Source organism: Hemitrygon akajei, chromosome 8 (assembly GCF_048418815.1).
Source record: "Hemitrygon akajei chromosome 8, sHemAka1.3, whole genome shotgun sequence".
Taxonomy (NCBI): Eukaryota; Metazoa; Chordata; class Chondrichthyes; order Myliobatiformes; family Dasyatidae; genus Hemitrygon; species Hemitrygon akajei.
Genome location: NC_133131.1, coordinates 73718286 through 73736069, shown reverse-complemented (window position 1 = coordinate 73736069; position 17784 = coordinate 73718286). Strand labels below are relative to the sequence as shown.

At 43.2% G+C, this 17784-nt stretch overlaps 1 protein-coding gene across 1 annotated transcript; it reads right to left on the bottom strand.

Moving 5' to 3' along the window:
* Positions 1–839: 839 nt before the first annotated feature.
* On the bottom strand, positions 840–16809 carry tspo (translocator protein). Its single transcript, XM_073054045.1, has 4 exons — positions 16608–16809; positions 14252–14436; positions 8722–8860; positions 840–1590 (listed from the first exon to the last, which is right to left on the bottom strand). The coding sequence occupies exons 2-4, from the start codon at positions 14431–14433 to the stop codon at positions 1417–1419; spliced, it is 495 nt and encodes a 164-aa protein (XP_072910146.1). The 5' UTR covers positions 14434–14436; positions 16608–16809; the 3' UTR covers positions 840–1416.
* Between the last annotated feature and the right edge of the window lie 975 nt (positions 16810–17784).

Genomic DNA, 17784 nt, shown 5'->3' with positions numbered 1-17784 from the left:
GCATGTTCCATCACAGCAGAGCCAACCAAAGGTGTTATTGTCCTTTTTATACCCAATTTTTTACGATCATAAGATGCTGCTGGAGCTGCAGGTCTACCCCATCAACAAGTTGCATACCGTTAACAGTACTATCGTCATGTGAATAATCTAGATGCGTTGATGTTGAATGCTATTCAGCACCAATAACAGGTAGCAGTAGAAGACCGATTATTTTTGGGAAAAGCATACCAGACAACAGGGTTATATTCCAATAGGTCGTTGCACCCAAAGCCCAAGTCTAGGCTAATATATTCAATGTTACATTGCAGAATTAAACTGGAAACAAGAGAAAATCTGCAGATGCTGGAAATCTGACTGACAGACACAAAATGCTGGAGGAACTCAGCAGACCAGGTAGCATCTATGGAAAAGTACAGTTGACGTTTCAGGCTGAAACCCTTCAGCAGGAGTGATCTTCTGCTTTCTCAAATTGTTTTACTTTCATGGTGAGGAATGGAAGACAAAGGTCACTGGTTTGATGGCTGCTCTGCACTGATAACAGCAAATAATGGTTGAATTGTGACTGAAACATCTGCAACTTCCCCTTACAATTGGTGCAAAGTCTGATCTTGATACACACAGGGGCATTGATATCAAACACGGCTCACCACGTATCATGACAACCCTACAAGCTCAGATAATTATGGTGTTCTTGAAGTAGGTTTACGAGAGTTCATAGTTCAAATGATGCAAGATGATATCATTATTTAAATTCAGAGGCCTCACTGCCATTGAATGTTTTTCTATTGCAGTGAGGAAAATGGCCTACTTAAAGTACAGATCCCAAAAACCACTTGGTCAATTTCCAGTTTATTTATTTTCTATTTATTTATTTAGAGATACAGCATAGAACAGACCTCTCGAGCCACACTGTCCAGCAACCCCCAACGAATCCGATTTAACCCTAACCTAATCACAGGACAATTTACAATGACCAGTTAACCTACCTAGCGTGACTTTAGAGTGTAGGAGGGAACCAGAGCCCCCAGGGAAACTCACACACTCCACAGACTCCTTATAGAGGAATCTGAGTTGAACTCTGAAACACCCCAAGCTGTAGTAGTGTCACACTAACCACTACACTACCGTCTGGAGTTTGTCTCTCCCAAATCTTTTCCTCTCCAATAATGTACTAGAAGTACTAAAGGGACAAGTTTCAAATGCTCCAATTTTTTTTTAAAAAAAGTTGTTAGCCCACATTTCACACATTAACCTGGCAAACACATTCAGCAATTTCAAGTCTGTATTCTATTGTATCACAAACCAAAAATAAAAGCACAGCAGTCATATTCTCCCCAGCAATTTTGTCCTTTGTGTTTGGCGGACTAGGTTGGAAGGACCACGACAGGCAGGTACTCCACCCACTGAACTGCCTGCTCACTCATTTTTCTTTCCAGGGTTGTCCCTCCAGATACAGTAGGTAAGAGATGAGGCAAGTGTCAGCCAGGCAAGATATGGTGCCATGAGTAACGTGGCTGTCCTGTTGATGGGATACCAGGAAACCATTGTCGCTATTACAGCTCCGTGCAGACAAAGAATATTGGCCAAAGCCTAAGAAATCAAAGGAGAGAAAATTAATGAGCAAGGAAATTAAGAAGAGCTCAGCATTTACCAATTGTACTTATTACATACACCAGGATTATTCAGCACTATGTTGCCTCTAAGCTGTGCATGTGTGCGCGCACACACGTTTTTCAACCTGCGCACAAAGGAAATTAAGGTGCACACAAAAGGTTAGTTACCTAAAATAATGTAGTAATTAATAATTATACTTATTGAAAATTATCTTTTAGCTAAATATTTCTGTTAACTAGTTAGTTGGTTTTTCAAATACCACAACGCACGTCACTAATTTACGTCACCTCACCTTTCCTGTTCTGGTTTGTACAGCTGCATCACGGCGGCAGCCATCTTTGGCGGACAGTGTTCATATCGTAAAGTTTACAAAGATCCGTTTCAAACACTGTAGATAGCTTACGAAGTTTTTATTGAAAAAAATACTGATTCTCTATGTTGAATTCAAAAGAAGCGAAGGGCGTGAAGTGCAAAAGAACTGCAAATTTGTTCAAAGTTGAATGGCTTAACAAAATAGTAGAAACTGCTACACCGAAAGCTCATGAGGTCATGAACATTCAGCTACGAGAAATATTTATGTATGATTCGGAAAATGGAGTTATCTGTTTGTATTGTTGAGATGCAAAAGTTGCTGGAGAATTTGCTAGTGGAAAGAAGTGGGATGATATTTGGAAACTTGACTTTTTGAAGTGTCATTTGGCAAGTAAATCACATTTGGACAGTGTACAAAAGCACAGGCAACAGAACCCGTCATTACCCATTACAGGAGTGCTAAGCATGTTATGGTTGAGTGCAGATGAGCAACAGAGAAAACGATCAAACCCAGAGGAGATCAAAGAATGGGTAAATGCCCAAGACAGGAGAGGGAAAAAAATAACTGAGTGACTTAAATACGCATGTTATTTTATTGTTATTCTGTGCAGTTTTATGTCAAATATTTTGTAAACCTACATAAACTGTGCCACGTGTGTATTCAGTGCGCACATACTTCTGTCACAGGAAAAAAAATTTGCACAACATAAGACTTTTGTGCACACTGACTACTAAAAATTAGAGGGAACATTGCTTACAACAGAGAACTTGGACACTAATACAGAGATTTAAATTAATATCTTCCCACAGAAATACCTTTTTCTCTTTACTATCGTCAGAGAGAAGGTACAGGAGCCTAAAGACACACACTCAATGTTTTTGAAATGGCTGCTTCCTCTTCGTCATCAGATTTCTGAATGGACAATGAACTCACGAGCATTGCCTCACTATTTTTGCTCCCTTTTTACACTAATTTAACTTTTAAATACATTTATTATCATTTATATTGTATTTTATATTTGCTCTGTACTGCACAACATACATCATTAATGATAAACTTGATCCTGTCTGAATCTGACCATCGACAGTTGTTGGAGCTACACTGGAATGTGGGGAACTGAGGAATATTCCATCCTGGCCATGATTTGTGCCTTCAGATGATAGAAATGCCTTGAGGTGTTAGAAAGGAGGCAAGTCACTGGTAACAACATACCCAACTTCCAGCCTGCTTTTCTAGTCACGTTATTTATATAGAACCATAGTCATAAAAATATACAGTACAGAAACAGGCCATTCGGCCCATCTAGTTCATGCCGAGCCATTTAAACTCCCTGCTCCCACCCACCTACACCTGCATCCATGTACCTATCCGAACTTCTCCTGAACATTGAAATCAAACTCGCATGCCCCACTTGCGTTGGGTCCACATTCTCGCTGCCCTCTGATGTTCCCTTAAATATTTCACTTTTCACCCTTAACCCATGACCTCTGGTTGTAGTCCCACCCAAACTCAGGGGAAAAAGCCTGCTTGCATTTACCCTATCTATACACATCACAATTTTGTATACCTCTATCAAATCTCCTCTCAGTCTTCTACATTCTAGAGAATAAAGACCTAACCTATTCAATCTTTCCTTATAACTCAGACCCTGCAGTCCCAGCAACATCCTTGTATATGTTTTCTGTACTCTTTCAACCTTATTTACATCTTTCTGGTAGGTAGGTGACCTATGTGGTTGAGGGTCCAGTCAATGGTGGCCCACACGATGTTAGTGACAGGAACTCAGCAATTCAATGTCAAACAAGGCCCACTGTGATACCACAATATCTTGACTTAACAAAGTAGGTTGTCCAACTCTTTGTCTAGGAAATGGTCACTGATTGTTACCTCTGTGAAATAAGTGTTACTGGCCATTTACCAGCTCTTGTCCAAGTGCTTTCGAGGCTTTGCTGTGTGTAAGCATGGACTTTTTTTCCCTGCTGAGGCACTGTTAATGGAATTGAGCAGTAAGCAATTTAGTGAATATTTCCACCTCTGTCCTTCTGATGGAAGGTAGGTGACTGGAAAAAGCTGAAGATGGTTGGGGTCAGGACAATTCCTTGAGGGAATGCAATGATATCCAGGGGCTGGGATCATCAACTGCTGCCAAACAACAACCATCTTCTTTCGTGCGAGTTCGGACTCCAAACATTGGAGTGTTATCCCTTGATGCCCGATTTACCAGGACTCCTCTCTGCCATGCACAGTCAATTGCAATCTGGTATCAATAGTAGTTGATCAGATCTTGGTGAAACCCAAGCTGGTCACCAGTACCAGGAAAAATGTATAAAGGTCATTTAACAGCATGGTCAATGACACCTTCAATCACTTTGCTGATGACTGAGTGCAGACCTACTGGGCAATACCTTGGCAGAATGAGCTTGTCCCACCTTTCATGGTGGGTGTATCTGAGAAGTTTTCTATTCCATTGTAGCAGAAGAAAGTTACATGAGGGCAGTTGAAGAAATGGAAATAGTTAAAGCTGTTGTTTATAAACTTGTAAGTTTTATAAATTACCAAAACAGATATTTCATAAAATGATATTTACATAATATTATACTTAATCAATTTGGTAGAAAAATGCTATAACTCTTTCAAAGGGCAATGTTTTTCCCCCAATATAAAGTTCACTCAACTTGAAACATTTGACATTACACTTGAATAGTCCAATGCAGATTAGTGTTCATTTGTTCTTTCTGTATGTGCTGTGTCATATGATGTGGCTAATCATGATCTTTCCAAGACCATGACTGTACTTGGCAACTTTCTTTTTTTATAAACAGAAGTGGTTTGCCATTGCCTTTTAATGGGCAGTGTCTTTACAAGATGGGTGACCCTAGCCATTATCAATACACTTCAGAGATTGTCTGCCTGGCATCAGTGGTCACATAATCAGGACTTGTGATATGCACTGGCTGCTCATATGAACATACACCACCTGCCCCCATGGCTTCATGGGACCCTGATCAGGGGAGGGGGGCTAAATTTGTGCTACACCTTGCCCAAGGGTGACCTGCAGGTTAACAGAGAGAAGGAGCACCTTACACCTCCTTTGGTAGAGATGCAAATCCACTCTGCCTCCCAAGTGTAGGATTCAAAGATTCAAACTGCATTTATTATCAATGAATGTATAAATTATACAACCTCGAGATTTATTTGCTTAGCAGACAATCGGAAAGCCAAGACCCAAAAGCACCCAATAAAAAAAATTAAGACCAACCCCCACAGAGAAAGAAAAAAAACCAAATCATGCAAATAATAGAAGTGAACAACAACAATGTAGATCGCCAAAAAGATCAGCACGAACACAGTGGGCTGTGCTGGACAATTCTACAACTCCATTTCTAACTCAGTGACTGTTGGGTAAGTGATGTTCACGTTGTAGCAATCAGCTAACACAACACACCCAACTTGTCAGGAAATATCTTGCTCAAATGGTCAGATAAAAAAGTGACAGTGCTCCAGACAAGATCCTAAACTTACACCAACTGATTTTCAGTTGCTTCTTATATTTCTTTTCCTTAGGAAGAGTACAGCTCAAAGCTCCACTTGAGGCTAAATTTCTAACGCACAGCTGAGATAGCGTTGCATTATCAGGAAGCACACCCTGCCCTGGTTTGTGTAACATAAAGATATTTCCCAACATGTTGGCCAACATTATCTCTTCAACATCACTTCAGTAGATTTCTGCTTCTACTTATGCAACACATTCCACTTTCTCCCTGAAATACAATGTCAGGAGCGAAGAGATGAAGCAGGCAGGTTGTATAAACCAGGCTGCATTCCCTTGACTAGAGAAGATGGAGGGAATGATCTCACTGAGGCATTTCAGATAACCGAAGGATCTGAAATAAATCAGAAAATATTGCCCCCCCCCCTTCCCTAATGATTGTATCCAGAGCAAGAGAGTGTAACCTTAAAATTAGGTCTGGTGCCCAGGATGCTCTGACACAAGGCTGGGGAAGATGTTAAAAAGCACATAAAAGGCATCAAGCTCATTACCTGATGTCTAACCCCAACTCATAACCTCACTATTTCTCTTTGTAATTGATCCTTATATACCCTTTCTCCAAATTCCAGGGGAAATGACATTGGGTCATAGATAAACCATGGGCAGCGCTTCTATAGGACTAGGAAATGATTACACAATGGCAATGACAACATGAGCATGTTGGGTATAAATCCATACTGTAACAAAAGATACCTAAAAATGAAATAAGAGTATGTTTACAAGAAAATATCCATAAAGACACTAATTGAAATCAAATCATTAGTAAAAGGTGACATAGGATTGGAGGATGTAGAATACTTATAGGTAGAGTTAAGAAATTGCAAGGGTAAAAAGACCCTGATAGGAGTTATATACAGGCCAGCAGATAATAGCCAGGATGTGGGCTACAAATTACAACAGGAGATAGAAAAGGCATGTAAAAGGGGCAATGTTACATGGGGCATTTCAATATGCAGGTAGGTTGTGAAAATTAGGTTAATGCTGGACCCCAAGAGAATTTCTAGAATGTCTATGAAATGGCTTTTTTTAGAGCAGCTTGTGGTTGAGCCCACTAGGGGTCAGCTACTCTGGATTGGGTGTTGTGTAATGAACCAGATTTAACTAGGAAGTTTAAGGTGAAGAAACCCTTAGGAGGCAACGATCATAATGATAGAATTCACCTGCAGTTTAAGAGACCAAAATTAAGTCAATATATCAGTATCACGGTGGAATAAAGGGAAATACAGAGAGAGGCGCTTTCCAAAGGTGATTGGAAGGGGACACTAGCAGGGATGACAGTAGAGCACCAATAGTTGGAGTTTCTGGGGGCAATATGGGAGGCACAGGATAGATAAATGCCAAAGAAGTAGTATTCTAAAGGGAGGATGACACAACCATGGCTGACAAAGGAAGTCAAAGCCAGCATAAAAGTCAAAGAGGGGGAACATATAATAAAGCGAACATTAGTGGGAATTAAGAGGATTGGGAAGTTTTAAAAACCAATAGAACCCAACTAAAAAAAGCCATAAGGATGGAAAAGTTGAGATATGAAGGTCAGCTAGAGGATACAAAAAGTTGTTTTCAAATATGTAACAAGTACAAGAAAGGTGAGAGTAGGTGTCCGACTGCAAGAAAATGATGCTGGAGAGATATAATGAGGGACAAAGAAATGGCAGATGAACTTAAATAAGTATTCTGCATCAACCTTCACTGTGGAAGACAAGCAAGTACGACAGAAGTTCAAGAGTGTCAGGGAGCAGAATTGAGTGCAGTTGCTTTTACTGGGGAGGTGCTGGGGAAGCTAAAAGGTCTGAAGGTAGACAAACCACCTGGACCAGATGGACTACACCCCAGGTTCTGAAAAACCAAGCTGAAGAGATTGTGGAGGCATTAGTAATGATCTTTCAAGAACCAATAGATTCGAGCATGGTTCTGGAGGACGGGTCTTACTGGTTGGGAAGATGTTGGAGCTGATTGTTAAATTTGAGTTGTCAGTGCACTTGGAGCCACATGATAAAGTGGGCAAGGTTTCCTGAAGGGAAGATCTTAAAATCTTGCCTAACAAATCTGTTGGAATTGTTTGAGGAAATAACAAGTAGGATAGACAAAGGAGAATCAGTGGATGTTGTTTACTTGGATTTTCAGAAGGCCTTTGACAAGGTGCTGCACGTGAGGCTGCTGAGCAAGATAAGGGTGCATGGTATTACAGAAAAGATACTAGCATGGATAGAGTACTGCCTGATTAGAAGGAAAAGAATGGGAATAAAAGGAGCCTTTTCTGATTGGCTGCTGGTGACTAGTGGTGTTCTGCAGGAATCAGTGTTGGAACCGCTTCTTTTTACGTTATATATCAATGATCTGGATGATGGAATTGGCTTTCTGGCCAAGTTTGCAGATGATACAAAGATAGGAGGGGCAGGTAGTGTTCAGGGAGCAGCGAGGTTACAGAAAAACTTAGGCAGATTAAGAAGTGGCAGATGCAATACAGTGTTGCGAAGTATATATGGTCATGCACTTTGGTAGAAGGAATAAAGCATAGACTATTTTCTAAATGAGGAGAAATTTTAAAAATCTTGGCATAGGGGCTTGGGAGTTCTTGTGTAGGATTTCCCTAAAGGTTAATTTGAAGGATGAGTCAGTGTTGAGGAAGGCAAATCCAATGTTAGCATTCATTTTGAAGACAAGAATATAGAAACACAGATGGAATGTTGAGGTTTTATAAGGAACTGGTGAGGCTTCACTTGGAGTATTGTGAGCAGTTTTGGGGCCCTTAACAAAGAAAGGATGTGCTGACATTGGACAGAGTGAAAAGAAGGTTCACGAAAATGATTCCAGGAGTGAAAGAGTTATTATATAAGGAGTGCTTGATGACTCTGGGTTTGGAGTTTAGAAGAATGGCAGGGGAATTCTAGATAGGGTGGATGTGGAGGGGTAATTCCTATAAGTGATGGAGACTCAGACTAAAGGGCACAGACTTAGAATTAAGGGAAATCCATTTAGAAGAGAGATGAGGATGAATTTCTTTAGCCTGAGAGTGGGGAACTTGCGGAATTTGTTGGCAAAGGTGGTTATGGAAGCCATGTCATTGGATGTATTTAACACAGAGGTTGAAAGATGCTTGATTAGTCAGGGAGTGAAAGGTTCGGGGAGAAGGCAGGAGCCTGGGGCTGAGAGGGAAATGTATCAGCCACGATGAAGTGACAGACCCGACTCGATGGGCCAAATGGCCTAGTTCTGCTCCTATGTCTTATGGTCTAATGCGTACCAGCTTTAGTCTGTGTGCGCCAAAAAATACTGGAGTCCAGGTCCAATTTAAAGCCAGCTGAACCCCATAGAGGCCAAGCGGGACAAGTGCTTCACGTGTGAAACCTCCTTGTTCTTTCCACACCAGGTACGAAGCATAGCTGTGAAAACAAAGAGCAACAATTTAGTGGCCTCTTACAAAAGCATTTCGATGTGTAGTTTTTAAAGACAGCACGTCCAGTCACAAAGGCCATGCTGGCTCCAACTAATTCATCCTTGACGTCTTTTTTATGGCTCCAACTAATTCATCCTTGACATCTTTCTTACGATCAGCAGACACTGCTGGATACTAAGACCACCAAGTACTGCAAGTCTACCTCACGAGCGAGTTGTTGGACAGCAGAGGAGCTCTGCAGCGTGGACTTACAGCACGCCGTACCAACAGCGGCCTCGGAGACCCCGTCAGAAATTCCGCACAAGGACACAAAAGCAAGGAAAGTGCACTGGTATTCCTACGAGACTGAAGCCAAACCCCACAGGCCAGCTCTCCCATCGGTTCTGCTTTCAAACCTCCGATTGGTACAAAGTAAACTAGATTACCTACGTCTGAGACTGAATCAATGTGAGATGAAGTTCAGCTGACAGAAACACGGGTCCAGGATACCATCCCTGAAGCAGCTGTCCAGTTGGGGGGGCTTTCATCTATTTTTGGACTGACAGAATTCCCACAATCTCTAGTAAGACCCGGGGTGGAGGTGTATATGAGAACATTACCGTAGATTCCGTACTACAGAGCGCACCTGATTAAAAGCCACAGGCTCTAATTTTAGAAAGAAAATCAATTTTGTACTTGTACAAGCCGCACTGGATTTTAAGCTGCAGGTGTCCCACGTTGTAATATGAGATATTTACACAGAAAGATATTACACGTGAGGATTTTTTAACTTTTAATTAAATCCGTATAGTAACATAAACAAATACATATTGCAAATGCTTTTTTTCGAACCGTGCCTGTAACACGGCTACTTTTAAATATACATACGTATCGGTAACACACAAATTACGTTGCGTATACTTTTTTACTGAACAGTGCACGAACAACATTCCAATATCTCCTAACGACTGGTAAAAAAACATATACTGCAGCCTACCAGGAAAAGTTATTGATCGCCTTTAACTTAAAAGCTGCGTTTTCGCTTGGGTCTAATGTGCTCGCCCCCACCTTCCCGTTTCTCCAAACCGGTATTTCCCCACAAGACGCGGCGAAACCGGATGTGACGTCATAGCATCCCGGGATGTAGTACAGAAAACAAATATACTTAAAACACTTCTAACTTTAACTAGAAAATACTAACAAATGAATTACTAAGCGAAAATATTATAAACTAAATAACTGCCATAAAGGCAGCACAATGCTTTTCTTCGAGTGTTTTCCATGTTGATGAGGGTGAGTACAAATGACTGATTTACAATAATTTAATTGTGAAAGTGCGCTTGATTCATCGTACAATTTCATTGGACCTCTGTGAACTACTCATCAATTTTACTGGTCTACTGTTACGAGGCAAAATGTTTTTGGCGGCATGAAAAAGAACCATGCATTAGCCGCACCGTAGTAAAAGCCGCAGTGTTCAAAGCTGTTCAAAGCGTGGGAAAAAAGTAGCGGCTTATAATCCGGTATCTACGGTAATAAGAACTGGTGTGTGAATGCTCCAGCAGTGATGACTCACTGTTCACCTAATAGTGAAGTGCAGGCCCTTCTATTTACTCAGGGCGTTCACAGGTGCTGTGATTGTGGCTGTACCTAATCGTCCCATCTTCTAATGCTGGGGAAGCACTCCATGAGCCTTATAGCACCAGAGACTCGCAAACCACACACCCCACTGGTTTCTTTATTGTTGCTGGCACCTTCAACCATACTAACTTGAAAACGGTCCTGCCTAAATTCTATCAGCTTGCTGACTTTGTGACCTGAGGTGAGAACATATCAGACCTGGTTTATACCAACATCCCTGGTGCCTACAAAGTTGTTCCCTACCCCCACCTCGGATTCTCCCACCAGTTGTCTGCTCTGCTGGTTCTCGAGTCAAACCAGTGCAAAGGGAGATAAGAGCCTGGCCAGAAGGACCCACCTCACCACTGTAGAACTGTCTTGACATGGGCGGGAGCACGTTCAGGGAGGTAGCTGCCTACAATCGTCACATTAATATTGATGAATATGCGGGATCTGTGACTGGCTACATAGAGAAGTGCTTTGAGGACTTCACCATTATTAAACACACCTCTGTGAAGGCAAATCAGAAGCCATGGCTTACAGCAGAGGTCCAGGTACATCTGAGAGATTGGGATCCTACCTTCAGATCAGGGGACAAGACAGCTCTCAGGTCAGCAAGAGCTGTGCTTTCCTGCACTATCCGGAAGGCAAAATGAGATTATTCACAGAGTATGTACAGATTGAGACACGAAGAGCACATGGCAGGATATTCAGTCCATAATGGACCACAAGTCCACCCTGTGCACCAACAACAGTGACACGCATCTTCCTCATAAGCTGAATGCCTTTTACAGTAAGTTTGATGCACAGAACATTGTGCCAGCAAGGAAGGCAGCCCTCCGACGACCAAGCACTCTGTCTGGCCGCAGCTGATGTTAGGAAGACTGTGGGGCCTGATAACGTACCTGGACAGGAGCTGAGGAATCGTGCAGCAGAGTTAATGGAGGTTCTAACAGACATCTTCAACATCTCTCTGGAACAGTTCACTGTCCCCTCAGCCTTCAAGGTGGCCACCATCTTCTCAATGCCCAAGAGGGCAAGAGTAACCTGCCTCAACAACTACCATCCAGTGGCACTGACATCAACAATAATTAAGTTTTCTGAGTGTCAGGTTATGAATCACGTTAAATCCCATCTTCCTATTATGTTGCACTCTTTCCAATTCGCCTATCACTCAAATCGGTCCACTGATGATGCCAAAGACTCTGCACTCCACTCTGTCCTGTCCCACTCGGGAAATGGTGCCTCATATACCAGGATGTTGCTTATTGACTTCAGCTTGGTGTTTAATATGACCATCTGTCAGAAGTTGGGTTGCAACTGCTCTCTCTGTAGCTGGATCCTGGACTCATTGACGAATGGTCAGTCAGTCCATGTTGGCAGAAACATCTCTAGCTCCATCACGTTGTGCATGGGCACTCCCCGGCTCGCTGCTGATGCAGGACTGCACTGCAAGATGAGACCGGTGATGTTGTGTCATCAGTGAATTTGATTATTCGGTTTCATCAAGTTTAGCAGTAAAGTTGATGAAACCGAATCATGAAGCTCACTGATGACACAACAGTGGTTGGCCTCATCAACAACGATGGTGAGATAGCATATAGAGAGGAGGGAGAGTGGCTGGTAGAATGGTGCGAGCACTACAACTAGAACAAGGAGGTGATTATGGAATTTAGGAAGGTGAAGGTTGACCATTACTCTCTGTATGTACACTGCTCCTACATGGAGAGAGTCAGGACCACCAAGTTTCAGGGGTTGCACATATGGACGATCTCACCTGGTCCTTCTTTGGTCAAGAAGACATAACGGCATGTTCACTGCCTGAGGAGATTGAGGCGAGTGAGGGTCCCATCCCCCATTCTAATCAATTTTTACAGGAGCATTGTTCAGAATGTCTGCCCAGCTGCATCAGCATCTGGTACGGGAACTACAAGGCATCTGACTACAGGTCCCTCTGAAGGATTGCAAGGACCGCTGAGGGCATCATTAGGATCCCTCTTCCACCCATTAAAGATATTTATTCAAGCACTGTCAAGGAATTCTCCCATCTGTCCAGCAGTCTCTTTGACCCCCTGCCATGATTGGGACAAGGATGGGGATCAGCTTCCTGCCCCAGGCTGTGAGACTAGTGAACTCCCTGCCCCCACCCAGTCCTCATCACGCATGAAGTGCCAGTAGCATTGTATGTTTACTTTTTAACTTGTGTCATAAATGCATCTTATTAGTTGTTATGTGTTATGCCTGTGAGTTATATGTACTGTGTTCTGCACCTTGGTTTGGAGGAACGTTGTTTCATTTGGCAATATTCATGTAGACGGGTGAATGCCAATAAACTGACCTTGAACTTGAAAAGGCCTTTGCAGTAATCAATTCGTAAATTAAACCATCAACCACCACCCATGCTTGTAGCTTGGATATTTGTTTCAATCCGGAAACATTTGTAGATGCAAGACAGCATCACCGACACATCTCTTTGCTTTATGCTGGGGAGTGTTGATTTTACCTCACTCAGTGAAATTTACTTTCCCTGTACCACATCCTGCCCATTGGCTGCAACTTTTTTTAAAAAAAGCATGAACTTGAGATGGGCTTTGTCATTTACGTCTAACTTAATAATTTACCAGCAACTTTGTAATCCTAGCGATAGACAAGGAAAAAGGTTCATATTTTGCAGTTCACTAAATCCTTTCCTCATATACTCACAATCCCATTTCCTCTGGTCTGTATAATCTTCACCTGTGAATCTGCTGGGGCCATCTATTGTGTCCAGTGCTCCTGAAGCGGCCTCTTCTACATTGGTGAGATGTCATGAACCGCGGGTGGGGGAACACTTCGTTGAGCACCTCCTCTCCATCCACCAAAGGTGGAACTTCCTGGTAGCCAAACATTTTAATTCCAATTCCCACTTCCATTCTGACATGTTTGCCCCTGGTCTCCGCCTGCGCTAAGCTGAGGCCACCCTCAAGGTGGAGAAGCAACCCCTTACATTCCGTCTGGGTAGCCTCCAATCTAATGGCATAAATATCGATTTCTCCTTCCAGTAAAAAAAACTCTCTACCCCTCCTCTCTTCTTCTATTCCCCACTCTGGCCTCTTACCTCTTCTCACCTGCCTATCACCTCCCTGTCTCCTATGGCCCACTCTCTTCTATCAGATCCTGCCTCTTCAACCCTTTATCGTTCCCACCCACCTGGCTCCACCTTCTAGCTACCCCACTTCCCCACCCCCACATTTTTATACTGTTGCCTTCCCCTTTCCTTTTCAATCCTGAAGAAGGGTAGAAGGATTTTGGCCCAAAATGTTGACTGTTTATTCATGTCCGTAGACGCCGCCTCACCCGCTGAGCGTTTTGCTTGTGTTGCTTTGTTTAATCTCATTTCCTTTCCATTATGATGTCACTTGTCAGTTCATATTCTCTCCATCTTTTCCTTTTTGAGACCCATGCAAGCCCAGGTTTTACATTAACCAACACATTATCATTTCAGTTAAGCCCGGAGGTGTGCACAGATAAAATACATCATCAGTATCAGGGCACAATAAAGTTAAATCTAATCACATTCATCCCATTTACATCACTTGATTTGTTTTACAGCCTCTCTAGGTACTGAACACGAGATTCAATCTGCCCCACTCTGCTAGACTGGGGCATAGTGCCATTATCAATATTGGGAGGATCTGAACTCACAGATGTCACACAGCAACCAAATAAATCTACTTACCGGAACAATATTTGACATTGCTCTCATTTTTCTCATGAACTCTATACGTACAGTACTCACCCCATTCCTGTGTACAATGCAGTCCATGCTACAGGGAACGCCTTATTGGGTGGGCACCATGATGGCTTCTTCAGGCCCTCGTACCACGTAGAGACTTGTGATCTTGTAACATACCATCCCAAGAATCCCCCAACATGAGGAACTGTGGCAAATCCAGCAATCTGAGCCCATACAGGTGCCATGCTCTGCAAAGTCACCAAAGACAGCACATTTTCAGCTTCCTGAGGCAGCAAGCCAAGTTCTATGCTCAAGTACCATATTTCAAATAATTGCAAAGTGACTCTAACACGCTGAAGATGTGTTGGTTCAACGGAGCCAGCCACTGATAGGAGTGATGCCGGTCAGATATAAAGCATACTTCTCTCAAACTTTGCCGCAGAAAAAGTTGAATTTGAAAATTATTACATTTATATGGCACCCTTCACAGCTTCAGGACAGTGGAAAGCACACTCGCAGAGAATAAATACTTATTGGATATAATGACCATGCTACTCTTACAACCTCAGTTTGAGAAACCTGCTCCATCACGGACACAACACTCCCAGCACCGAGGACATCCTCGTGTCAGTGCCGCTAGAAGACGCCATCTGGGACATGCCCCATTCTCACTGCTACATTGGGGAGGAGGTACTGAAGACCCACACTCAATGATTATAGCTTTCTCCCCCCACCTCCATCAGAGTTCTGAATGGTCCATTAACACCATCCCCTTATTCCTTTTTTTTTTACATTACTTTTTTTTAAACATAGTAATTTTTTAAATATATTTGTAGAGGAAAACAATAAATTTTATACAAATTGGTGATAATAACCCTAATTTGGATCCTTGTTCTTTTCACTGGCCTTGCTAGGCACTGACACACTATAAAACATAAACAGTACTTGAAGTGGCCACTCATCCCCTCAAGTACGTGCCAGCTCTCTGCCTAATCAACACAGTTGTTTCGACTCCTCCACCTTTTCTTCATTCACTCACTCATTATGTGCGGTGTTGAATGATGTGGGCAATCATAGTCTTCCCATGACCATGACTGTTCTTGGCAGATTTTTCTACAGAAGTGGTTTGCCATTGCCTTCTTCTGGGCAGAGTCTTTACCAAATGGGTGACCCCAGCCATTATCAATACTCTTCAGAGACTGTCTGCCTGGCATCAGTGGTCACATAACCAGGACTTGTGATCTGCACCGGCTGCCCATACGTCCATCTACCTTGCACCTCCTTTAGTAGGGATGCACCTCCACCCTCATAGCCCTGCAACTTTGGTTCTTTTACATGCTGATCCAGTTCCATGACTGAGTTAGCATCCACCAGCCTGTTAGACAAGGCATTGAAAAATGTTAACCATTTACTTAGTTAAAACCAAAAAATCCTCTCATCACTTTGGGTACTTTTGTCAGCAACTAGTTCTTTTCTTTCCCAAGAGGGAAAAAGCAATTCATTAAATACTTCCTGATTGGTACAACTTTGCAGATGTTACCACAGCGGAAGAGCCATTCTGCCAACCGGCCCAGGCTGGCTACGTTCCACATGAATGCAAGCCTGTAACAGTAAATGAAATAGAAACAGGGGTATTCTATTCAGTATCTCGGGCTTTCTCTGCTATTCATTGCTGGTCTTTGAATTCAAGGTAAGCTTTCCCTGTACTGCCACGTTCCTTAAACAGCAGTGTGTTAAATGGAGTCAATACCTGAGCGGTCACAGCATTCTGAGTTAGAGAATTCCATGGACCCACCAAAGCTTCCCTGTGTTCACTTTTAAATAGCTTGCCTCTTTCTTTGAGACTGTGACTCCTGGCACCTCTTCTGAAATATACCCTGAAGTATTTTAAAACCAGAGAAGTGCTAAATTTATGAAGCTCTGAATGGTACTTCGGACTGAAGACCAACTTATCCAATCCCTGTCCTTTGAACAACCCCAACACACAAGGCGGTGGTTGCGGCACTTCCTTAAAACAAGGTTAGGGAGACCGAAATTATGATCTCATCAAACTCCTAACAAAAGTCAAATGCATGTGTTTTTATTGTACTCAAATCCTATTTCAACTAAACAGTTGCCTTCCCAAATGCTCGTTACACATTAATACCAATTCTTCATTGAACCCTGAACCTTGGGTCAGCAGCACTTTTGTGAACATTCCTTCACGAAAAATGTGTCTAATCACATTTCCTTTCACCCCCCCCCCCCTCCCCATTATAAACTCCCCAGTCACGAATCCAGAACACTGCAGATCCTCGAACAAGATTATGAGAGGCTGACACGGGATGGACTTCCCTGCTCTTGGTCAGAACACCGTCCGCAGCTCACAGGTGGACGGGACGAACGTTGCAGAAGCAAAGTTTCCTCGGTCAGTACCTACCGATATCGTCACCCTGTTAGACCCCTGCGTGCAGCTCTGTCCGTATAGAACAAACTCCGAAACTCGGTGACCTTGGCGGGGGCACCAGGGCCAGGGCGGGGTGTGAGCGTCCAATTAACGCGGGCCAGCGACAGAGGGCGGGGCGGCGAATGACAGGCTCCTCTCTGGTAGGTACCTGCTCCTCGCTCTGTGAGACAACGGGCACTGATCATTTTCAGTGTGAACAGGTCCGCTCCCCCCGAGCAGGGAGCAAACCGGCGAGGGTTCCGGTGCTGTCAGATGGGAGTAGAGTGCCGCCGAGCGGAGGGAACGGGTCCCCCGGCCCAGCTCAGCGTCCTCGCCACCAGGCTTGGTAGGTAGTGTTTCCGGGCCGCCACAGTACTTCCTTACATCCAGCCGGCTTCAGACCTGTAACGGTGTCCGCAGGAATCAAAGTTGGAACGAATAAGGGGAACGAGGATTCTGTGTAGCTGAAGTACCCGAACTGGAGCCGGTGTCAGTCCCGCAGCGGGCAGCATGGGAGCATATTACAACACGGGAAAAGGCCCTTCGGCCCACCGTGATACAAATCCAAACTAACCCCATCTACCCGAACGTGGTCCGTATTCCTCCATCCCGTGCCGTTCTAAGCGACTTTTAAATGTTTCCACCACTTTCCCTGGCACCTACCACACTCTGTTGTAAAAAGGTTGCCACAAAAACTTATCTAAACTCTCAATTTAAACCTCTCTGACATTACCACTGAGGAAAAGTACTCCGTCTACTTGTCTACAGTATGTCTCTAATAATTTTATTAACTTGTATCACCTGTTCCTGTGCTGTACCGTTCTAGCAATAACTTCTTATGGCAACAATTCTCGATGTGCAGTGGGATAATTTGGCTACTTTGATGCAATATAAATGTAATTTGTTGTCACCTCGGAGTGTTACTGTCATACAGTTTGCAGGAGTCAATGTTCTTGAGTTGTACCATTAGAGGGCGCCATCAGCGGATGCTGGTCAATTCGCTAAGTGAGAACATGCACTGTGATAAACGTGGGACACATAACATCCAAATCCAGTCCACTGCTTCCTCCACATACAACCAACAAAAGCACCTTATTTGTTGGATGGGGCCTTTTGCAAGTTTCCCCTGTTCTGTTGGGCAGAAAATACAAAAAGACTGAAAGCACGCACT